We start from the raw sequence: 25,641 nt of genomic DNA, 5'->3' as shown, positions 1-25,641 counted from the left end.
TCACAACAATAAGATTCCAAGTCATTCGATTTACCACAATCATACATATACCAAAGTATGTGGACAACCCTTCAAATTGGTGGATTCGGCTATTTCAGCCACACCCGTTGCTGATAGGTGTATCAAAATCCAGCACACAGCCATGCAATCTCCATAGACAAACATTGACAGTAGAATGGCCTTACTGAAGAGCTCAGTGACTTTCAACCTGCCACCTTCATAGGAGGCCACCTACGAGCAACAACAGCTCAGCCGCGAAGTGGTAGGCCACACAAGCTCACTGAATGGGACCACCGAGTGCTGAAGCGTCTGTCCTCAGGTTGCAACGCTCACTACCAAGTTCCAAACTGCCTCTGGAAGCAACATCCGCACTACAACCGTTTGTAGGGAGCTTCATGAAATGGTTTTCCATGGGCGAGCAGCCACACAAGCCTAAGATCACCATGCTCAATGCCAAGCGTCGGCTGGAGTTGTGTAAAGCTCACCGCCATTGGACTCTGGAGCAGTGGAAACACGTTCTCTGGAGTGATAAATCACGCTTCACCATCTGGCAGTCCGACGGACGAATCTGGGTTTGGCAGATGCCAGGAGAATGCTACCTGCCTGCATGCATAGTGCCAAATGTAAAGTTAGGTGGAGGAGTAATAATGGTCTGGGACTGTTTTTCATGGTTCAGGCTAGGCCCCTTAGTTCCAGTGAAGGGACATTTTAACGCTACAGCATACAATGACATTCTAGACGATTCTGTGCTTCCAACCCCATCGAACACCTTTGGGATGATTTGGAATGCCGACTGTGAGCCAGGCCTAATCGACTAACATGAGCTGTTCGATGAGCAGGTGTCCACATACCTTTGGTGATTGTAGTGTATAAACATCTTCAAATGGTCGCCAACACACATAGCTGTTTCCAAGTGTTCAGTATGGGCCTCAACATCATGTTCTGACCAGACAGTACTATAGTGGGCAGAACCAAACCAATATGGGGCCATTCATAGCCGACCGCTCAGAAGGTGAGGGCACACCAGCCAACCGTTTCAACATGGTCCTTCTAGAAGGATTTAGCTACCAACAGTTTTTTACATGGTCCTTCATCCCGCCAGATTTAGTGACCAATAGTTTTTCACAGTATACCATTATTAGATGTAGGTAGAACAACTCCAATGTGTGTGTGTGTGTATAGACACCCTGTATGTCCATTTTATTATGTTACACTGACTGTGTAAGGAGGTAGACCGTAAGAAAGGGGCAGGACAATGACTTGACACATTCACTTTTTCTCTTATCTACCATAGGTCAACTATCCGTGTGAGATAAACATATACTGTGCATTACATAACATGTTGTGTTGTTTAATGAGTCTTGATTGTGTATTCTGTTACTGCCATGCACGCCTGTTACACAAGCTAACAAAATAAAGTTGTTAAAGACATTTTCTTTCAGTTCCTGTATCTATGTAAGCGGCAAGAACACAGATTATAAATAACTATCCTTTCCATTGCATGTACAATTGAGGCCAAATAAATTGTCACCCTTGCACTTTTCCTAAATAATTCCTGAACATTGCACTCCAAAACACCTTGATAATCTGCTGAGTTCATGATATCCTGCACACATTCAAGGCCTCCAGTGACAGAGGCAGCAATGTGACCCAACAGCCACAGAGTTTCTAAAACCAGGCGCAAGATTTCCAGAAATGCTTGCGAAGCAGACTAAGCAGATGAGGCCGGGGTTTGGGGTTTGAGAAGTGAAACATTCTTCCTTAAGTTGTTCATTTTATCTAAATCTAAAAAGGCACAAGATAGATTGGAGCCAATGTCTTAAGTAGTTGAACATGTTATTACTTCAACCTTGTGAAAGTGTTTTAGTGAAAACATCTTTTATATTGAAGGAGTGCCTTTGATTTGACGGCCTGCACATGCGCAGTTTGGCGTGAGACGACCGTTTGACTGAGGACATGTTTCTGCGCGTGAGCTTAGCTAGCCAACGTCGCCAGGATATCGCCTAGCGTGATCGGGGATAACTATAGGCAGAAACTGCTTCTCCAATCTTCATAATGTACTCTCTTTGAAACAGCATTATCAAACCTCCCCATGTTTGATTGTAGGGAGAGTGTATGAATGGCTCATTTGGTCATTGGTAAACATAGGAAGACCCCACTGCTGAAGATGACAAAAGATAGCCTGATTGTACTTCTCAAAAACCCACTCAAACAAGCCTAAATCCCGGGGGAAATGTTCTGTGGACCAGTGAAACAAAAGTTGAGCTTTTTGGCAATACAGATCAGCGCTGTGTTTACTGACAACCAAATGTAGCATTCAATGAAAATAACACCCTCCCTACAATCAAATGGGGGAGGTTTTCTAATGCTGTGGGGGTTGATTTTTCTGCCTCTGGTACTGGGATCCTTAAACGTGCAAGGCATCATGAAATCAGCAGATTATCAGGTGTTTTGGAGACCAATGTTCAACCCAGTGTCCAAAAACTGGGTCTCCGTTGAAGGTTGTGGGTCTTCCAGCAGGACAACGACCCCAAACACACATAAAAAAAACACCCATGGATGGTTCAAGAAGAGGTTCTGGGGTGGCCCGATCTGAATCACATCCATAACCTATGGCGAGATCTGAAAACAGCAGTTGGTGGAGGTCACCCTTCAAACATTGAAGAATTAGAGAAGTTTGCTGCTTAGAAGTGGGCCAAATTGCCAGTTGAAAGATGCAGCAAAGTGCAAGGGATACAATATATATGGCCACAACTGTATGTCCCTGTTGATATTGCTCATATCTGTACTCTTAACTCACTAATGTTATTTCGACACTGTCTTCTTCAACACTGTAATGTATAACTCATTCTTCAAATTATACACATTACACATTATCTAAGCACATATTCACTCATCCTTTCGTCTGTTTCTTTGTCTCATAGGCATGTACACGTACACAGGCACATGCTCACACGCATGGAGGAGTGTATTGAATAGAGATGCTGTAACAGTCATGGGAGACTTACACCCTGGACATGTTGTCAGTGTGAAAAGTGGTTGTTGACAAAACCTTATTATAGGAACCTCTATACAGCTGAGGAGCACATTGGTGGTAAATAACTGCATTCTACTCAGTCTTGCATTTAAGCCACTCTAGTGCTGGAAATTGAATAATACATGTGTATTGACTGATAGGTTTCAGGTTTCAAGCCTAACACAAAACCTAATGGCTCTGTGAGACAAGATTACAGCTGTTGCTGTAAATTCATGAAGGCCTTTTGGTGTACTCTGACATAGTTCTACTAGGGTGTGTAGTACACTGTGAAGTCTACCTAGTCATAGCGTGTTCAGACAGGCTCTACATTTTTTCAAAGAACGTAAATCAAACTCATTCCATGGATGGCCTAGTGTCTGTGGGTTTTTCCTTTTAATTAAGACCTAGACAACCAGGTGAGGGAAGTTCTTAATAATTAGTGACCTTAATTCATCAATCAAGTACAAGGGAGGAGCGAAAACCCGCAGACACTCGGCCCTCTGTGGAAAGAGTTTGTCACATGATTGAAATGTTTCACAGGAACTGATTATTTCCCTATATTCCATAAGGTGACATCTAGAGAAAAATGGCTGTTGTGTTCAACTAGTTAGGATTTAGCCTGCGTACTGTAGGCCAATACTGTGCCAAAGGTAACCCTGTTGGAGACACATTTTTATTTACAGTGCATTCGAAAAGTATTCAAACCCCTTGACCGTTTCCACATTTTGTTACGTTACAGCCTTATTCTGAAATGGATTAAATATTGTTTCCCCCTCATCAATCTACAAACAATACCCCATAATGACAAAGCAAAAACAGTTAATTTTTTATTTTTTGCAAATGCATAAAAAAAATGGAAATATCACATTTACATAAGTACTCAGACCCTTTACTCAGTACTTTGTTGAAGTACCTTTGGCAGTGACTACAGCGTTGAGTCTTCTTGGGTATGACGCTACATGCTTGGCACACCTGTATTTTGGGTATTTCTCCCATTCTTCTCTGCAGATCCTCTCAAGATCTGTCAGGTTGGATGGGGAGCGTCACTTGCCAGCTATTTTCAGGTCTCTCCAGAGATGTTCGATCAGGTTCAAGTGCGGGCTCTGGCAGGGCCACTCAAGGACATTCGGAGACTTGTCCCAAAGCCACTCCTGCATTGCCTTGGCTGTGTGTTTAGGGTTGTTGTCCTGTTGGAAGGTGAACCATCGCTCTGGAGCAGGTTTTCACCAAGGATTTCTCTGTACTTTGTTCCATTCATCTTTCCCTCTATCCTGACTAGTCTCCCAGTCCCTGCTGCTGAAAAACATCTCCACAGCATGATGCTGCCACCATCATGCTTCACCATAGGGAAGGTGCCAGGTTTCCTCCAGGCGTGACACTTGGCATTCAGGCCAAAGAGTTCAATCTTTGTTCCATCAGACCAGAGAATCTTGTTTCTCATGGTCTGAGAGTCCTTTAGGTTCCTTTTGTCAATCTCCAAGCTGGCTGTCATGTGCCTTTTACTGAGGAGTGGCTTCCGTCTGGCCACTGTACCATAAAGGCCTGCTTTCTGGAGTGCTGCATAGATGGTTGTCCTTCTGGAAGGTTCTCCCATCGCCACAGAGGAATTCTGGAGCTCTGTCAGAGAGACCATCGGGTTCTTGGTCACCTCGCTGACCAAGGCCCTTCTCTCCTGATTACTCAGTTTGGCCAGGCGGACAGCTCTAGGAAGAGTCTTGGTGGTTCCAAACTTCTTCCATTTAAGAATGATGAAGGCCACTGTGTTCTTGGGGACCTTCAATGCTGCAAAAATGTTTTGGTACCCTGTCTTGGAGCTCTGCGAACCAATCCTTGAACCTCATGGTTTGGTTTTTGCTGTTACATGCACTGTCAACTGTGGGATCTCATATAGACAGGTGTGTTTCTTTCCAAATAATGTCCAATCAATTAAATTGACCACAGGTGGACTCCAATCAAATTGTAGAAACATCTCAAGGATGATCAATGTATCGTTACTTTACTTTCATTAATCTGATGACTGCTATTTATCTAATCAACTAACTATGTTTAATTGTTACCCAATTTTAATTAATAGTGTAATTTGGGGCACCACGAGAGTGGCCAACATAGATATATAATTACCTAGATGACCCACCCTAGTCCCACCCCGACCTAACCCACATAGAGAATAACAGGCTCTCTATGGTCAGGGCGTGACACCCTCTTCCTCGCCATCTCTTCTTTAACAAGCATCAATGTTGTTGTCATTTCGCTATGGACCTGTTATCAGCATATTACGTCTCCAGTCAATAACCGGTGCGGAGTGTGTATGTTTATCCTGTGTTCCCATTTAATTAGCTAGTAAATAAATAATTAAAGCAATTTGTGTAGTACTGAATCATAAGTAAGCCTCAGGTTTTTGCAGATGCCAGGAGGCTACGACTGTTCAGAATGATGATATGATACAAGGTTATGATTAATAAGTTGACTGTTTATAGATGTGATGGGTAAAGACCTTTTTAGAGTTTAATTCGGGAGTTTAATGGTAACTCTTTAAAGAACCGCTCTCGTGGTGCCCCAGATCCTAATGAGTTAATTGTTACATGATTAATTTAAAATTGGGTAACAATTAAACATAGTTAGTTAATTAGATAAATAACAGTCTTCAGATTGTGTCGTGACTTGACTTTAACATCATAGGGCCTACAGTGATTTTCGCACTGTTGATTACATACATTAAATTATACTGCAAAGTAGACTACCTTCACATTTCTTATAGAAAACAAATTAGTATTTCAAGGCGTTGGTTTCCTGTCATACCATTGTTAGTGGCCGGGATCATACCATAATTATCACACTCATACTAAACTCAATATGTAATAACCGTAATTGTATTCCCTTCAAGAGCCAACCTGTCAGACACATACAGGTGTAGGACCTTAATTTGACCAGTATTGTCATAACAAAATAGTACTGCAGCAACAGGATTTTAACGTTTAGTCCATACGTACTTTCCGCCAACGTAATGTTGCTTGATCAGTGGTTAGGCTATTAGCTAGCCAAAATGTAAGCTACATGAACAGTGCAATACTGTAAAAATAACCATTTGTTAGTGCGGGTTTTCAATAAATCCTATGGTGCAGGGAAAATTCCCAGCAATAACAGAGTGATCAAATTAAGATCCTACACCTGTAAACTGTAAGATGATAAATATGGCTTAGAACTTTTCAAGGTTCTTTCCTGTTGCTCTTCTTGGAAGATTTGTTATTTCTTAGGAATACATTACCTATATTTTCAATCTCATCTCATCCAGTATGTGCCTCAGACGGTCAAAAGATAACAAAATCGATACATTATATACCTTCCCTTTACAATCGAATCCTCTGGTCATGTTTTATTAGTTGTAACTGAGGGTTGGGGTGACCACAGTCAATCTGCCCTGTAGTCAGCTGGTGTAGAGTAGCTGGGCAAGGTTTAGCACTTTCATCTGTCAGCTCTGATGGAATAAGGGCCGAGCACTCAGTTGCTCTTCTTTGAACCTTCTCTGGCATCCCTGGCCTTTTCACCGACTGCAACAACTACGGTGCCCAAATTGCACACTGCATTCGTTATAGATGTGGTCCAGCCAACACATTGCATTGAACCACATCACACAACAACACATACTCTCTCATTTGCCAATGTTTAGTCTATTGATTTGTTCGAGTTCATCCTGATTGTCTGTACTTCAATTCAGGCTAAATTACTCTATAGGTCATTAGGTTAAAGTACATTTACATTTTGAATTGTGTCTCGTCTTCAGATTGAGCTGCATGTGCATCTTGATGGCGCTCTCCGAGTGGAGACCATCCTAGACGTTGCCAAGTAAGTTTATAAACCTGTTGAATTCTTTGTATTTTGTTTAAATAGTGTGCTTTATAACAGGTTTTGCAAGTTCTCTTTAAACATTAACTGTCAATTACCTTTGGTAAAAGGGTTATTAGATGGTTTATTAGGTTCAGGTGACACATTGTTCTTTCAGTATCTGCGTTTGGAACACGTAGGCCTATTTATGGGGCTATTTTTGAACTAGCAATTTCCTTTAAGTCATTAATATAATTAATTGAAAATAACATTGAGCAGCTGTAGCTACCTATTGCTGCTTGTACTTTTAAAGTCCTCTGTTTCTGTATGTCTGTCCCAGGCGACGTGGGATCACCCTGCCTGCAAGCACAGTGGAGGACATGAGACAAATCTGTGTAATACACCAGCCTGCCACCCTCACAGAGTTCCTCGGCAAGTTCGCAGTGTACATGCACGTTATTGCGTAAGTACCCTGAACATGAAGATGGCTGAGATAATGAGATGCTGACTACTGCACTAATCCCCTGAGCTTTTGGTTTCATACTGTAATTATCACCGGGAGAAGTTGTCTCAAGATGTCAAACTCAAAAGCAGTGGTGGAAAAAGTACCCAATTGTCATACTTGAGAAAAAGTAAAGATACCATAATGGAAAATGACTCAAGTAAAAGTGAAAGTTAACCAGTAAAATACTTCTTGAGTACAAGTCTAAAAGTATTTGGTTTTAAATATACTTAAGTATCAAAAGTAAATGTAATTGCTAAAATATACTTAAGTATCAAAATAATTTTAAATCCCTTATATTTAGCCAATCGGAAGGCACTGTTTTCTTGTTTTAAAATGTATGGATAGCCAGAGGCCCAATCCAACACTGAGACATAATTTACAAACAAATTATTTGTGTTTAGTGAGTCCGCCAGATCAGAGGCAGTAGGGATGACCCGAGATGTTCTCTTGATAATTGCATGAATTGGACCATTTTCCTGTTCTACTAAGCATTCAAAATGTAACGAGTACTTTAATAGTTTTCTTAAGGAATGTAGTAAAGTAAAAGTAATCAAAAAATAGTACAGTAAAGTACAGATACCCCAAACTACTTAAGTAGTACTTTAAAGTGTTTTTACTTAAGTACTTTATGTGTTACAGCACAAGATGGCATCAAGGTGCTACACTACCAATTTGTGTCATGTTCAGTTTACAGGAGGTTGTGCTCCACCAAGCTCTTTAATCAGCTTTATTATTGCAGATGGCTCTTAGATGGAGATGAAAGTTCAATCTGTAGAGAGCCATGACGGAGATGACATGTACTGTTACCTCCCTGTTTTATTTCAACAAGAATCATAACTGCTGTACAGTGTGTTAGGAGTCAGGAATTTAAATGTATTTGCATGACACGCAATGCAATCAACAAGCTTTTAAAGAACACGTGATCACCTAATTTGTTAAATTACGGCTAAAATATGGAAGTGAGGGGGAGCTTTGTATTGGAACTGTCATTTGTAATGATTGTGAATTGCGTGAGTTAAATAGCAGCCCAATTTGAGGTACCTTCACTTTAAGACCAGGGCTTGATAGGTCTTCTTCCTGGTTAGTGAGTGAATGTAACGCGGACAGAGACAGTATTATGCAATGTTTCCTCTGGTGGCCAGACTAGGGGGTCAGTTAGTTGAAATGCAGATCATGCAGCACAGAGGAGCACGTCATGATGCGAGCAGGTGTCTCTTTGGCAAACAACTGAACTCAGACAGAGTCAAGGTTGTTATGTATTCCATTCCCATTACAACACTACCTTATATTTAACCCAAAATCTACAGTACCAACATATTTCACATTTTGGCCCCCAGATGGTACTTTTGAAAAAATCCTAGTGAAAATCTAAACTCAAATCTCACCCACTGCTTAGACTATATGGTGTTTTTTAATGGGTAACGTGATGTTTCAATTCTCTGCCAGGCTAACCAAGAAAGAACAGAAAGAACAATGGTTTGTAGTCGTAGCCTCTAGCCAGGACAGATCAGCTGCTAGCTAGCAGTTATGCTGAATAAAGCATTCTTTATGAAGTCCTTCGCTTGAAAACCTTGTTGTTGCGTCTGGTGCGACCCCTTACACGACAACAACAAAATAGGGGAACTTGTTAGCTGCGTTTGGCTCATGCAGGATTTTTATGTGTGTAGGTGGATGGATAAGCATGGGGGTGGGGGAACAACAAGCATTCGGACCAATCATGTGATGTGAAACAGAATCTGTGTTGTGAAGTCAAAAAGCAACAGAAAGGGAAACGACGCTAGGAACAGCTGAGTGAGTTTGCAGACATTTCCCACCACTCCAACATACCCATTACTCCACAGGGACTTTTACAGAAATGTGCACAATATAACGGAATGATATGCACTCAAAATCCAATGAAACTACTACTATTACAAATGACTATAATATTCTATTATCCCCTATGTCATTCTTCAAATACTGTACACAGGCTGATCTTATGTCCTTTATCGTCATTACAGGGATAATGATAATTACAGGGATAATGATAGTCATTTTCTCCTCCAGATAGTCAGTCCTAATTGGCAGTAGCAGTTAATTGCTCAGTGTAAATTCAAGTGCAGTTCAGAGGTCACGTGGAGTGTTGGTTTATCGGCTTGCTATGCTCTGACTCTGTGACAGTAATAGTCCTCCTGCTGTGGTGTGCTGAGGATGTACGATCAGATTACCCTTCTGCCATTCAGAGACACACTACTACCCTGTATTAACCCTGCAGGCAAAGAGGGAAAAGACGCAAAGAATAGCTGGCTGTTCCTAGAACATTTCCTTTGTTTTATGTGTGTCCTAAATCAAGTTGTTTTAAAAATGTATTTGTATCTGGATGAGCATAATTTGAGGAAATCACCCAAAAATGTAGGGCCTTTGTTGCTGACTAATAATTTGCATTACCTGCCATCGTTGAGTAAATATTCATGTTGTTTCTCTTAGTCTTCCACTGATTTTGAATTACCTTTCCAGTGGCGACAGAGAGGCGATCAAGAGGATAGCTTATGAGTTTGTGGAGGACAAAGCCAAAGAAGGGGTCATCTACGTTGAAGTCAGATACAGCCCACACTTGCTGGCTAACACTGACGTAGAACCCATTCCATGGAACCAAAAAGAGTAAGTGGATGATATTATATTTTTCTGAGTTGGTAAGGTAGCTGACAGAAAAGTGTGAATATATGGACATGTGCAATACAGTACTTCTTTGAGTTCCTTGTGCTCTCCAACGGCAGAGTTTTTTGTATTGTTCATATCATTTGTAGGTATCTGTTCTTGTTCTTAGAGCTCAAAACGTATAACATTAAACATAGAAATACATTCAAGAATTCTCTCTGTCTTGATTTCACTCTCTCTTCTCCCAGAGGTGACCTGAGCCCAGATGAGGTGGTTCACTTGGTGAACCAGGGACTGGCCGAGGGAGAGAAGGCATACAAAATCAAAGCCAGGTCCATTCTGTGCTGCATGCGCCACATGCCAAGTAATGCCCTCACTGTCCTGTTCATGCTCCTGCCCTGTCTGTCTGGCACAACTCATCCCCTCCTCATTGTCTGTAGTTTTGTCTGTGATCCTTATCACACTGTAGAAGGTTGCAAGCCAAAAATCTCACATTTAAAAACACTTCCTGTTGTGGTCATTTTCTGACTGTCTCTCGTTTCATTCCATCCCCACTCAATTGCGTTGATCTATACTTGACGATGGTGTGATACTGTGCACATTATTTATTTTTCTCCTTAGTTAATGTTACCATTTGCTGACCCAATGCTGACAGTAAAAAGGGGCTCTTGTTTGTGTATTGTATCACTGAATGAACAATTGCAAGTCTCATCTCCTATGTTACAGTACAGAATGGAGCTAGCATTGTCTCCCATACAAGAGATCCCCTTTCAGGGTTTCCCAAACTCGGTCCTCAGGACCCCAAGGGGTGCCCGTTTTGGTTTTGGCCCTAACACTACACAGCTGATTCAAAATATCAAAGCTTGCTGATTAGTTTATTATTTGAATTGGCTGTGTAGTGTTAGGGCAAAAACCAAAACGTGCATCACTAGGGGTCCAGAGGACCGAGTTTGGGAAACGCTGCAGGTATTAGTTAAGTCATTTGGATTGATGTAACTTTCTGACTTACCAGAGCTTAGTATCTGTTTTTGTAATTATATGTAACGAAATGTCAGTGGCTATTTTAGTCAGACATTCCAGTGAACAGTGCTCTGTAGTCAGTTTTGGGGATTTTGATTCTGCTTTTAAGTTTTTAACTGGACAATTTGACCTTTTCAACTATTACTTTTAGCTTTTGCTGAAATGCTTGGCATGATACATTGGCATCTCTAATTCGTGGACTGCAGCAGACCATTTAGATAACCATTAGGTCATAAATCTAGCATGAAAACATTTCAGAAACATCCCCACAAATCAAACATTATGCGTTTTTTAAAATCAAATCTGTTTGACCTTACTGGGTTGCTACTGCCAATAAACGTGTGTGTTGCGTTGCACAGGCTGGTCCATGGACGTGGTGGAGTTGTGTAAGAAGTATAAGAAGAACGGAGTGGTGGCTATTGATCTGGCAGGAGACGAGTCACTCAACTGTGAGGCCTTCCCAGGACACAGGATGGCCTATGAGGTAACTGCCTAACTTTGAACCCCTCATATCCAATTCATACTGTATGTGCTCTAGTCAACTGTTTTATCATTGTCATGCAAGCATGCATGGTTAACGGAAATGCTAAAGGTCTAGAGTTGTCTTTAGCACATAGCGTGCAGGATATGAGGCTAACCACTGTCCTACTATCATGCAGCATACCATGCTAAGTTTTATGGCTTAAAGGTGAGAGATCAAACTCCAACTTGCTCAAAAGTTAAAGGAGTGGGAGCATAGAGCAAAGGTGTGCTGAAAACACAAAAAATTCTTCACATTTGACACTGTTGGCCTGTTGCAGAACCGCAGACATTTAAGTCCTGCAATTGGTTGATTTATTTTATAACGGGCCAATTATTTGCACCTTTCTTATCATTATAATGAATGGAGTTACTCTGTAGTAGAACCCATTCAGTACATAGAGACCTGAAGGTCACTTTAGAGACACATTTGATGGAGAGATCATTCTTGTGAGCCATTTCTTGAAACAAAAAACTTTCTTAAGAATAACAAATTACTTCAGCAATAAAACTATTCGTGCTGTGGTAAAGTGGACCAACTTTAGAAATACTATAAATTGGTAATAAATGTAGTAATAACAAGCTGACCAAAAGTTGGCATACGTCATTTCAACAAGCATTTAGTTCGTACTGCTTGCATAGATCTATTTTCCATGTTTGTGTTGAATATAAATACAAGACCGTTAAATCATTCCCTCACGACAATATCTGGGAACACTGTGGTAAGGTTGACCAGAGGCTGGAGTGATACATTTGGACATGCCAGGGCAAAATACTAGGGGCTGGTATCTCAGAACCAGATTAAGCCTCGTCCTGGACTAAATGGCACTTTCAATGGAGAATCTCCATTGAATATAAGCATGCCTTTTAGACCAGGAATAGGCTCCGTCTGCATTCTGGGCAACTGGCCTTAAGAGAGTATTAAAAGGGAGCACTGCACTAATACAGACTGTTAACATAACTGAACAAGCTCTTGATAGATTTTTTAGACGCGATGCTGGGGTTTGTCAAAATCAGACATTTCTCAAATGTAGTCCTTTTCAGTCTAGCCCTTGGCAAAAAAATAAATAATAACTCCCTACTCGTGACAGCAGCACAAGCTCTTGGAATCTCTGAGGTCTTGGAATAATGTTGTGACTGTAGGTCATCCATGTATAATTACATAGTTTCAAGACAATGAAAAGTATTTCAGTCGGAACTAACTGCATTGCTAATGTAAAACCCAGATAGTTCTCTGGTTAACTTGGTGTTGATGCTTTTCATGATTGACCTTGTTGACAGGAAGCAGCGAGATGTGGGATCCACAGAACAGTCCATGCAGGAGAGGTGGGCCCTGCCTCTGTGGTGAAAGAGGTGAGCTTTCCTTTCCTCTATAGTCTTTGGGGAACACTAAATATATCAATTTTAAATGATATGTCTAATGGCTGTTCAGCTTGACCCAAGACTTCCTCTACTACTCAACACACAGCAGCATTATTATGTTATAAGTGATTGCATTGTGAAAACATATCCCCTCCCCTTTTATAACAACTTAAATATGTATTTCAGATAGAAACAACTAAACAACTCAGTACACACAGCAAACTATCCAATTTCATGTCTCCCCGAAATTCTTCGCTAGCCTATGTGACTTCCTTTCTATGGAAGCCATCTTTTAAAATGTTGCAACCAAAGACAGCATATTACCAGGTATAGGGTGAACTCGTTTGAATTCAATCACTTTTTGACAGTACCCCTTTTGATTTGAACGAAGCCTTCCATACCTATTTGCCCATTGTAGATGTGCTCAGAAAGTGACTTTTTTTCTTAAAGGGATACTTCGGAATTTTGGCAATGAGGCCCTTTATCTACTTCCCCAGAGTCAGGTGATTTTGTGGATACCATTTTTATGTCTCTGTGTCCAGAATGAAGGAAGTTGGAGGTAGTTTTGCAAGGCAATGCTAACTAACATTAGCGCAATGATTGGAAGTCTATGGGTATTTAAAAGCTTAGAAACAGGGTGGTAAAACTGTTTTTACAAAAAGTATTATTATTATTATTTTTTTTAAATGTGACCCGTTTCAATAAGCTAGGCTTATGTTGCACGTCACTACTGCACAGGAGAGACATTTGAAGTTTTATTTATTTAGTTGATCAAAATGTGTTTTTTGGGGGAAGAAATGCCTTGTGGAACATGTTAACTTTCATGTGCCTTAATAACAAACTTGTATGCAATCTGTAAATACAAATAAAATTGTAAAATTATGAGCCTAGTTGGTTTAGCCACAGAAAAATACAGATGTACAGCTGATAATTCTCGCAGTGGCAGACCACGTGTAAGAACACCTGCACAGGATCGGTACAAGGCCTCACAACTTCCGGCGCCGACCGAGATGGCCGCCTCGCTTCGCGTTCCTAGGAAACTATGCAGTATTTTGTTGTTTTATGTGTTATTCCTTAAGTTGGTACCCCAGGTAATCTTAGGTTTCATTACATACAGTCGGGAGGAACTACTGAATATAAGAGCAACGTCAACTCACCATCGTTACAACCAGGAATATGACTCTCCCGAAGCGGATCCTGTGTTTTGCCTTCCACCCAATACAATGGATCTGATCCCAGCCGGTGACCCTAAACAACGACGCCGTAAAAGGGGCAAACGAGGCGGTCTCCTGGTCAGGCTTCGGAGACGGGCACATCGCGCTCCACTCCCTAGCATACTACTCGCCAATGTCCAGTCTCTTGACAATAAGGTTGATGAAATCCGAGCACGGGTAACATTCCAGAGAGACATCAGGGATTGTAACGTTCTTTGCTTCACGGAAACATGGCTCACTCGAGAGACGCTAACGGAGGGTTTCTTCACGCATCGCGCCGAGAGAAACAAACATATTTTTGGTAAGAAGAGGGGCGGGGGTGTATGCCTTATGATCAACGAGACGTGGTGTGATCATAACAACATACAGGAACTCAAGTCATTCTGTTCACCAGATTTAGAATTCCTCACAATCAAATGTCGACCGCATTATCTACCAAGGGGATTCTCTTCGATTATAATCACAGCCGTATATATTCCCCCCCAAGCAGACACATCGATGGCCCTGAACGAACTTTATCTGACTCTTTGTAAACTGGAAACCACACACCCTGAGGCTGCATTCATCGTAGCTGGGGATTTTAACAAGGCTAATCTGAAAACAAAACTCCCTCAATTCTATCAGCATATCGATTGTGCTACCAGGGCTGGTAAAACCTTGGATCATTGTTATACTAACTTCCGCGACGCATATAAGGCCCTCCCCCGCCCTCCTTTCGGAAAAGCTGACCACGACTCCATTTTGTTGCTTCCAGCCTACAAACAGAAACTAAAACAGCAAGCTCCCACGCTCAGGTCTGTTCAACGCTGGTCCGACCAATCTGATTCCACGCTTCAAGACTGCTTCGATCACGTGGATTGGGATATGTTCCGCATTGCGTCCAACAACAACATTGACGAATATGCTGACTCGGTGAGCGAGTTCATTAGAAAGTGCATTGACGATGTCGTACCCACAGCAACGATTAAAACATTCCCAAACCAGAAACCGTGGATTGATGGCAGCATTCGCGTGAAACTGAAAGCGCGAACCACTGCTTTTATCCAGGGCAAGGTGACCGGAAACATGACCGAATACAAACAGTGTAGCTATTCCCTCCGCAAGGCAATCAAACAAGTCCCAGTATAGAGACAAAGTAGAGTCGCAATTCAACAGCTCAGACACAAGAGGTATGTGGCAGGGTCTACAGTCAATCGCGGATTACAAAAAGAAAACCAGCCCCGTCGCGGACCAGGATGTCTTGCTCCCAGACAGACTAAATAACTTTTTTGCTCGCTTTGAGGACAATACAGTGCCACTGACACGGCCCGCTACCAAAACCTGCGGGCTCTCCTTCACTGCAGCCGAGGTGAGTAAAACATTTAAACGTGTTAACCCTCGCAAGGCTGCAGGCCCAGACGGCATTCCCAGCCGCGTCCTCAGAGCATGCGCAGACCAGCTGGCTGGTGTGTTTAAGGACATATTCAATCAATCCTTATCCCAGTCTGCTGTTCCCACATGCTTCAAGAGGGCCACCATTGTTCCTGTTAGCTAAGGTAACTGAGCTAAACGACTACCGCCCCGTAGCACTCACTTCCGTCATCATGAGTGCTTTGAGAGACTAGTCAAGGACCATATCACCTCCACCCTACCTGACACCCTAGACCCACTCCAATTTGCTTACCGACCCAATAGGTCCACAGACGACGCAATCGCAACCACACTGCACACTGCCCTAACCCATCTGGACAAGAGGAATACCTATGTGAGAATGCTGTTCATCGACTACAGCTCAGCATTTAACACCATAGTACTCTCCAAACTCGTCATCAAGCTCGAAACCCTGGGTCTCGACCCCGCCCTATGCAACTGGGTCCTGGACTTCCTGACGGGCCGCCCCCAGGTGGTGAGGGTAGGTAACAACATCTCCACCCCGCTGATCCTCAACACTGGGGCCCCACGGGTGCGTTCTGAGCCCTCTCCTGTACTCACTGTTCACCCACGAATGCGTGGCCATGCACGCCTCCAACTCAATCATCAAGTTTGCGGACGACACTACAGTGGTAGGCTTGATTACCAACAGCAACGAGACGGCCTACAGGGAGGAGGTGAGGGCCCTCGGAGTGTGGTGTTGAAGAGCAGCGCCTCTTCAACCTCAGGAGGCTGAAGAAATTCGGCTTGTCACCAAAAGCACTCACAAACTTCTACAGATGCACAATCGAGAGCATCCTGTCGGGCTGTATCACCGCCTGGTACGGCAACTGCTCCGCCCACAACCGTAAGGCTCTCCAGAGGGTAGTGAGGTCTGCACAACGCATCACCGGGGGCAAACTACCTGCCCTCCAGGACACCTACACCACCCGATGTCACAGGAAGGCCATAAAGATCATCAAGGACAACAACCACCTGAGCCACTGCCTGTTCACCCCGCTATCATCCAGAAGGAGGGACCGAGAGACTGAAAAACAGCTTCTATCTCAAGGCCATCAGACTGTTAAACAGCCACCACTAACATTTAGTGGCCACTGCCAACATACTGACTCAACTCCAGCCACTTTAATAATGGGAATTGATGGAAATTATGTAAAAATGTATCACTAGCCACTTTAAACAATGCCACTTAATATAATGTTTACTTACCTAACATTACTCATCTCATATGTATATACTGTACTGTATATCATCCACTGCATCTTGCCATCTTTATGTAATACATGTATCACTAGCCACTTTAAACTATGCCACTTTATGTTTACATACCCTACATTACTCATCTCATATGTATAGACTGTACACTATACCATCTACTGCATCTTGCCTATGCCGTTCTGTACCATCACTCATTCATATATCTTTATGTACATATTCTTTATCCCTTTACACTTGTGTGTATAAGGTAGTAGTTGTGGAGTTGTTAGGTTAGATTACTTGTTGGTTATTACTGCGTTGTCGGAACTAGAAGCACAAGCATTTCGCTACACTCGCATTAACATCTGCTAACCATGTGTATGTGACAAATAAAATTTTATTTTATTTGATTTACATCCGAACATCACACCTGCGGGACAGGTACAGGATGGCAACAACAACTGCCCGAGTTACACCAGGAATGCACAATCCCTCCATCAGTGCTCAGACTGTCCGCAATAGGCTGAGAGAGGCTGGACTGAGGGCTTGTAGGCCTGTTGTAAGGCAGGTCCTCACCAGACATCACCGGCAACAACGTCACCTATGGGCATAAACCCACCGTCGCTGGACCAGACAGGACTGGCAAAAAGTGCTCTTCACTGACGAGTCACGGTTTTGTCTCACCAGGGGTGATGTCGGATTCGCATTTATCGTCGAAGGAATAAGCGTTACACCAAGGCCTGTACTCTGGAGCGGGATTGATTTGGAGGTGGAGGGTCCGTCATGGTCTGGGGCGGTGTGTCACAGCATCATCGGACTGAGCTTGTTGTCATTGTCTGCAATCTCAACGCTGTCCGTTACAGGGAAGACATCCTCCTCCCTCATGTGGTACCCTTCCTGCAGGCTCATCCTGACATGACCCTCCAGCATGTTTGACAATGCCACCAGCCATACTGCTTGTTCTGCGAGTGATTTCCTGCAAGACAGGAATGTCAGTGTTCTGCCATGGCCAGCGAAGAGCCCGGATATCAATCCCATTGAGCACATCTGGGACCTGTTGGATCGGAGGGTGAGGGCTCGGGCCATTCCCCCCCAGAAATATACGGGAACTTGCAGGTGCCTTGGTGGAAGAGTGGGGTAACATCTCACAGCAAGAACTGGCAAATCTGGTGCAGTCCATGAGGAGAAGATGCACAGCGGTACTTAATGCAGCTGGTGGCCACACCAGATACTGACTGTTACTTTTGATTTTGACCCCTCCCTTTGTTCAGGGACACATTATTCCATTTCTGTTAGTCACATGTCTGTGGAACTTTTTCAGTTTATGTCTCAGTTGTTGAATCTTGTTATGATCATACAAATATTTACACATGTTAATTAAGTTTGCTGAAAATAAGCGCAGTTGACCGTGAGAGGACATTTCTTTTTTTTCTGAGTTTATATTGCCAATTTTAATATGGTACGTAATATCCACTGTCCTTGATTCTAACAAAGATTATTCAACCCCAAAATCTGCTAAGGAGCAGGTTTGATCCAAACTCTCTGATCTCACAAAATATAATACTTTTCTTGCCTCACACCCAAGCTAACTGGCTAAAGTTGGCTAGCTTGCTAGCTAACACTACTTCCAGACACAAACAAGAGAATACATCTTCCCTCTCCATTCTACTCATCTAGCAGAGCTGGTTAGGCTTTTTTCATGTTTATTTGAAACGTTGGTGACTAACTGTGCTGCTGGCAATAATTTAAATTACGTTATTTCCCTAATGTTTACTGACGCCGGATATATTCAACCGGCAATAGCCAGAGCGAATTTACCAAGTACCCCATTTAACAATGTCCATACTCAAATTACTTCACAAATAGTACGGCTAGTGCGATTACGCTGATAGAACTCTAACATCAATACACTGGTGTATTGGGCTAATGATTCTTCTTCTGCCAACTCACAATTACATCCCTGAATTCTCTAAGATTGGTAGAAGGCCATGCGCTTCTATTAGTGTTTTTATGGCTTTGCTAGTGTCCCTCTTCCGGCCCCGTGCATGGTTAAAACCAGGTCCTCAGGAGCAGTCAGCAGATGGAGTTTGATGTCCCATCTGGGTCGTCAAATATTGTGGTGGACTATTCTAATCAAGTGAGAGAGACTTTGTCATTTCTTCAAACAGTAATCTTTATTCAATATTGATTTAATTATTGCAATATAGAAGCTGTCGACTCAACAGCCTTGACTGAGAGCCTACCCTTTACAGACCATGCTGTTCCTTATATACCTCGTACCAAGATTGCTCAGTCATAGCTGGTTCAACACCCCCCCCCCCCTCCCCGTATAGATTGGGGGCACCATAAGCCACTGGGTTCATCCTGTTGTCATCTGCCTCTGGTGCTGTCTCCCAGATGCCAGGATAATTAGGAATACTGAGGCCTTATGTTCCTCCAGGCTCTCTCTCTCGGTGACACCCACCACATCTGATCTATGGAATGCCAGCTGTAGGTTTTATATCACCAAGCCATCAGCCCAAGCTCCATAAATACTCCTCTCAGTTAACTAAGGAGAGAGACAGAGAACCTTACTCTATTAAATAAAACAACCATTTGGTGCATAAATATAACAATCTTGTAATCCTGCTTCCACAGCATTCAGGACAAAAAGTTAATTGCTTTGCCACATTCTTTGCAGTTTTACTTTAGTGCCTTGTTGCAAACAGGATGCATGTTTTGGAATATGTCTTATTCTGTACAGGCTTCCTTCTTTTCACTCTGTCAATTATGTTAGTATTGTGGAGTAACTACAATGTTGTTGATCCATCTTCAGTGTTCGCCTATCACAGCCATTAAACTCTGTTTTAAAGTCACCATTGGCCTCATGGTGAAATCCCTGAGTGGTTTCCTTCATCTCCGACAACGCCGTTAGGAAGGACGTCTGTATCTTTGTAGTGACTGGGTGTATTGATAAACCATTCAAAGTGTAATTAATAACTTCACCATGCTCAAAGGGATATTCAATGTCTGCTTATTTTTTTTACCCATCTACCAATAGGTGTCCTTCTTTGTAAGGCATTGGAAATCTTCCCTGGTCTTTGTGGTTGAATCTATGTTTTAAATGCAATGCTCGTCTGAGGGACCTTACAGATAATTGTGTGTGTGGGGTACAGAGATGAGTTAGTCATTCAAAAATCATGTTAAACACTATTATTGCACACAGTGCATCCATGCACATTTTTTCTCCTGAACTTATTTACTGTAGGCTTGCCATTACAAAGGGGTTGAATACTTATTGACTCAAGACAATTCAGCTTTTCATTTTAAATACATTTGTAAAATTTTTGAAAAACATAATTCCACTTTGACATTATTGGGTTTTGTGTGTAGGTCAATGACACAAAAAAATACAATTTTAATCAATTTTAAATTTAGGCTGTAACACAACCAAATGTGGAACAAGTCAAGGGGTTTGACTCCTTTCTGAAGGCACTGTATCAAACTCAACCATTTATCTTTTCCAGTGATGAAGACATGGATGTCTCCTAGTATGGTGGGGTATGCAAAATGGGTCAACTTTAAGCACTTCTATGTTTTGAAATTCAGGTCCAAAAAGTCACTTTCTGACCACTTCTTCCATGAACTTCTTCCATGAAGGTTTTGTTTAAATCAAAAGGGATGCTGTCAAAAAGTGATTGAATTCATATGGATTTACCCAATAGCCAGTAGTTCTGTTAACGTGTAAATGAAAATATTTTTACCTTAACCTTTGTGCATAGCCGCGGAAAGTAGGGGTGGTGAGGGTTCTGCAGCACCCATTTATAAATCACAATGAAAAAATTAATATTGAAAAATAATTATAGAAAAAATTATAATAATCACAGTTTGTGCACTAGGTCTTTATTACTCCCGAATGAGCGGAGAAAAATATACTTGAGAGCAGAGCGAGAAAAATACCCCTTCCCAGCCCAAAACATCTAACATGATTTTTCTGCCATGCCTTTGAACTGCTTGGTGACCCATATCGGATGTCTTCTTCAGGCTGTGGAGGTCCTGAAAGCAGAGAGAGTAGGACATGGATACAACACACTGAAGGATCAAGTGTTGTACAAACAGCTCCTGGAGCAGAACATGCATTTTGAGGTAAGAATGTGCACGTTACTTTTAACATGTAATGAAAGTTACATTGAGCTTTGTAGACACAGTATATTACATGATGTATCACTCACTATACCGCATAAAGCAAGCCAAACACACTGTGTACAAAACATTAGAAACACCTTCCTAATATTGATTTGCACCCCCTTTTGCCTCAATTCGTCGGGGCATGGACTCTACAAGGTGTTGAAAGTGTTCCGTAGGTATGCTGGCCCATGTTGACTCCGATGCTTCCCACAGTTGTCAAGATGTCCTTTGGGTGGTGGACCATTGTTGATACACACGGGAAACTGTTGAGCATGACAAACCCAGCAGTGTTGCAGTTCTTGACACTCAAACCGGTGCGCCTGACACTTACTACCATACCCCGTTCAAAGGCACTTAAATCTTTTGTCTTGCCCATTCACCCTCTGAATGGCACACATACACAATTCATGTCTCAATTTTCTCAAGGCTTAAAAATCCTTCTTTAAACTGTCTCATCTACACTGATTGAAGTGGATTAACAAGTGACATCAATAAGGGATCATAGCTTTCACCTGGATTCACTTGCTCAGTCTGTCATGGAAAGAGTAGTCATGTTCCTAATGTTTTGTACACTCAGTGTATATCCTACCATGTAGGCCTGTATGGCAAGCTAGTGCACAGGGACCTCTGGTGGTCACGGAGAGACATCACACATCTCATCCGCTAGCCGTACATCTGACTACGTCCCGATTCACCACTCCTTATTTTGAAGTGTGCACTTCTACACTTTCTGGCATGGATTTGACAATGGTGGAAACTTACACCAATTGTATGTTGTTGTTTTTTAACCAATGAGTGGGAGTGTGCAAGGGCACACCTCTGGAAAAGGTTGGCGACTATAGGTACATGAAGGAATGCTGTGTGATTTCAGGTGTGTCCCATATCCAGCAGACTGACTGGAGCCTGTCATCCAGACTTCACCGAGCATCCTGTCATCACGTAAACTGTCTTTCACTCCCTATATTATTTGAATGATACTTCTTTGGATCAAGTTTTCACCAATTCATGAAGATCGCAGTACAGGCTCAGCTTGTTTCATTTTCGTTAAGGTTTACTTCATCGCCTCGGAATGACGTGTGTGTGTGTGGTGTGTGTAGATTCAGGAAGGATAAGGCCAACTACTCCCTGAACACAGATGACCCTTTGATTTTCAACTCCACCCTGCAATTAGACTACAGCACTGCCCAGGAGTACATGGGCTTCACTGAGGAGGAATTCAAGAGACTGGTACAAAGCACATTTTAACTCTTATTCCAATTTGGCATTGTGGTTTAATACCGTGAAATACTATCTACCACTGTTGATAATACCATGTATGTAAAATACTACAGTATACTCACCTTTGGATTGTTGAATGTTTCTCTCTCACTCGCCTTGTTTTCCAGAACATAAACTCCGCTAACTCCAGCTTCTTGCCTGAGAAGGAGAAGAAGGATCTTGTTAACGAGTTGTATGAAGCCTATGGGATGGTGGAGGACACTGTCTTCTGAAATGAAGCACTGATCAGATCCGCTTAAATGGCAACACAACAAACCAGGAACCAACCACTTTAAACACTTACTTCCCCACTAGCCACTCTGGAATGTCTATGCTCCTATGTGTACATACATTGAACCAGCAATATGTTATTGTACTGCTGTACATAGCTTAAACGCTCTCATTGCAATGAAAAAAAACTGTTAATCAGTATTCCATCTAACTGTGGATCCCACTGATAAAGCAGTTGTTTAGCGTACTGTGGAATTGGTGCAGAAATATAAATATGGTCTTAAATGATTTATTTCAACCTGATGGTAAACAGTTCAATCTGTTTGGTCTTCCTCAAAGTGAAACAGCCCTCATCAAACAACAAGCACTTTATATGCCTCAGTCAATTCTCAAAGTACTTATTGTATCCTTTAGAAAATCATATATCATTAATTGAATGTAATAGATGTGTACTATCCATTTATGCTTAAAGGTAAGTACTTTTCATCTACTGGTGGTAAAGGAAAGCTATTGTGTACTCTTTATCAGTTGTGCCTAGGTCAAGTGAGAGAGCCCTATAGACCGTTCGAATCACCATGCCCACGACTTACTTTAAAAAATGTGGGGATGCATCAGGTTTACCAGCTCTATACCAAATCTTTTCTAAACATTTAATGTTGTTGTAGTTAGTTCGCCACCTAGTGGTCAACTATATCTACTAGCCATCTCATTGTAAGACCGCCTACTAAAGTGGTCTTACAGTTTTAAGAATAACTTGTGTAATATGTTTTTCTCTGATTTTATAGCGTAACACATTTTATATATTTTTGCATTTTACTAATTTGAAAGTAATTCAATGTATTATACATCTCTTCTGTGGAGGACAATGACGTTAAAATACGAGCAATGTCTACAATGAAACACTTTTGCATCAAATGGTCTTCTCATTCATGAAACATATCAGAATAAAACTACAACATGGACATCACCTCACTATACACAATGTAGTTCAAATGTAAAACCACATTTCATGGCAACCTCCGTATTGAATCTCTTACTGGAAATGCACACATATGGAGAATCAGCAGGACCCAGGCACTTGGATAGCTTCCTAATGAGTAACACTTCACTAAAACGTGCTTCTTCTCCTTTATCGAATAAAGACTTACTGTAAATGGAAGTTCAGGTGCTCCTTCCTATTGGCCGAAATGTAAACATTGGCTTCCTGTGACCATTCCAATGCACACAAAGCTGTTTATGGTCATAATTATAAGTGCAAATATTAAACTTCCACCAGTCATGTGTTTCTTTGAAGGGGCTAACGCCATTGTTTAAAAAAAAAAAGAAAAAAGAGTGGAACCCCCTAAATATACACTAAACAAAAATATAAACGCAACATGTAAAGTTTTGTTCCCATGTTTCATGAGCTGATATAAAAGAACCCAGAAATGTTCCATAATTAAAAAATCTCTGCACAAATGTGTTTACATCCCTCTTACTGAGCCTTTTTCCTTTGCCAAGATAATCCCTCCACCTGACAGGTGTGGCATATCAAGAAGCTGATTAAACAGCATGCTCATAACACTGGTGCACCTTGTGCTGGGGACAATAAAAGGCCACTTTGTTTTTTTTTTTTTTTTTTGAGGGAGTGTGCAATTGGAATGCTGACTGCAGGAATATCCACCAGAGCTGTTGCAAGATAATAGAATTTCCATTTCCCTTCGATAAACTGCCACGAACGTTGTTTTAGAGAACTTGGCAGTACGTCCAACCAGCCTCACAACCTCAGACAAAGTGTATGGCGTTGTGTAGTCAAGTGGTTTGCTGATGTCAACATTGTGAACAGAGTGCCCCATGGTGGCGGTGGGGTTATGGTATGGGCAGGCATAAGCTACAGACAATGAACACCATTGCATTTGATCAATATCAATGGAAATGTACAGAAATACCGTGATGAGATCATGGGGCCCATTGTCGTTCAATTCATCTACTGCCATCACCTCATGTTTCAGCATGATAATGTACTGCCCCATGTCGCAAGGATCTGTACACAATTCCTGGAAGCTGAAAATGTCCCAGTTTTTCCATGGCCTGCATACCCCCCCAGACATTTCACCCATGGGGCATGTTTGGGATGCTGTGGATCGACGTGTACGACAGCATGTTCCAGCTCCCTCCAATATCAAGCAACTTTGCACAGACATTGTAGAGTGGGACAACATTCCACAAGCCACAATCTACAGCCTGATCAACTCTATGTGAAGGAGATGTGTTGCGCTGCATGAGGAAAATGGTGGTTACACCAGATACTGACTGGTTTTCTGATCCACGCCCCTACCATTTTTTTTTAAGGTATCTGTCACAAACAAATGCATTTCTGTATTCCCAGTCGTGAAATCCATAGATTAGGGCCTAATGACTACTTAAATTGACTGATTTCCTTATATGAACTGTAACTCATTAAAGTCTTCAATTGTTTATATTTTTGTTCAGTATAATTAGCATAATACAAAAGTCCCCATAAAAATCTGTAAATTTAAGAGAGATGTGGAGACCCCTTCAAATTAGTTGATTCAGCTATTTCAGCCACACCAGTTGCTGACACATGTATAAAATCGAGCACACAGCCATGCAATCTCCCTGGTCAAACATTGGCAATAGAATGGCTTTACTGAAGAGCTCAGTGACTTTCAACATGGCACCGTCACAGAATGCAACCTTTCCATCAAGTCAGTTTGACAAATTTCTGCCCTGCTAGAGCTGCCCCGGTCAGCTATAAGTGCTGTTGTTGTGAAGTGGAAACATCTAGGAGCAACAACGGCTCAGCCCAAAGTGGTAGGCCACAAGCTCACAGATCGGAACCGCCGAGTGCTGAAGCGCATAGCGTGTAAAAATCGTCTGTCCTCAGTTGCAACACTTACTACGGAGTTCCAAACTGCCGCTGGAAGCAATGTCAGCACAATAACTTTTCGTTGGGAGCTCCATGAAATGGGTTTTCATGGCCGAGCAGCCGCACCCAAGCCTAAGATCCCCATGCGAAATGCCAAACGTCGGCTGCAGTGGTGTAAAGTTTGCCGCCATTGGACTCTGGAGCAGTAGGAAATGCATTCTCTGGAGTGTTGAATCACGCTTCACCATCTGTCCGACGGAGAAATCTGGGTTTGGCGGATGCTAGGAGAACGCTACCTGCTCCAATGCATAGTGCCAACTGTAAAGTTAGGTAGAGGAGTAATAATGGTCTGGGGCTGTTTTTCATGGTTCAGGCTAGGCCCCTTAGTTCCCGTGAAGGGAAATCTTAATGCTAC

At 42.1% G+C, this 25,641-nt stretch overlaps 1 protein-coding gene across 2 annotated transcripts in view; it reads left to right on the top strand.

Moving 5' to 3' along the window:
* Window positions 1-23,815, top strand: part of LOC139542298 (adenosine deaminase-like) — a 31,799-nt gene extending 7,984 nt beyond the window's left edge. For both annotated transcript variants that reach the window (XM_071347548.1, XM_071347547.1), the window contains 10 exons: window positions 6,798-6,859; window positions 7,179-7,301; window positions 9,840-9,983; window positions 10,229-10,344; window positions 11,360-11,484; window positions 12,801-12,872; window positions 20,726-20,827; window positions 21,741-21,808; window positions 21,967-22,096; window positions 22,255-23,815. In XM_071347548.1, the coding sequence (XP_071203649.1) occupies window positions 6,798-6,859; window positions 7,179-7,301; window positions 9,840-9,983; window positions 10,229-10,344; window positions 11,360-11,484; window positions 12,801-12,872; window positions 20,726-20,827; window positions 21,741-21,808; window positions 21,967-22,096; window positions 22,255-22,359 (1,047 nt within the window). In that variant the 3' untranslated portion in view covers window positions 22,360-23,815. The remainder of the gene's footprint in view (window positions 1-6,797; window positions 6,860-7,178; window positions 7,302-9,839; window positions 9,984-10,228; window positions 10,345-11,359; window positions 11,485-12,800; window positions 12,873-20,725; window positions 20,828-21,740; window positions 21,809-21,966; window positions 22,097-22,254) is intronic.
* Window positions 23,816-25,641: the final 1,826 nt, after the last annotated feature.

This window comes from Salvelinus alpinus, chromosome 17 (assembly GCF_045679555.1).
Source record: "Salvelinus alpinus chromosome 17, SLU_Salpinus.1, whole genome shotgun sequence".
Lineage (NCBI taxonomy): Eukaryota > Metazoa > Chordata > Actinopteri > Salmoniformes > Salmonidae > Salvelinus > Salvelinus alpinus.
The sequence above is the reverse complement of the archived record's forward strand: the minus strand, read 5'-3'. Positions and strand labels throughout refer to the sequence as shown.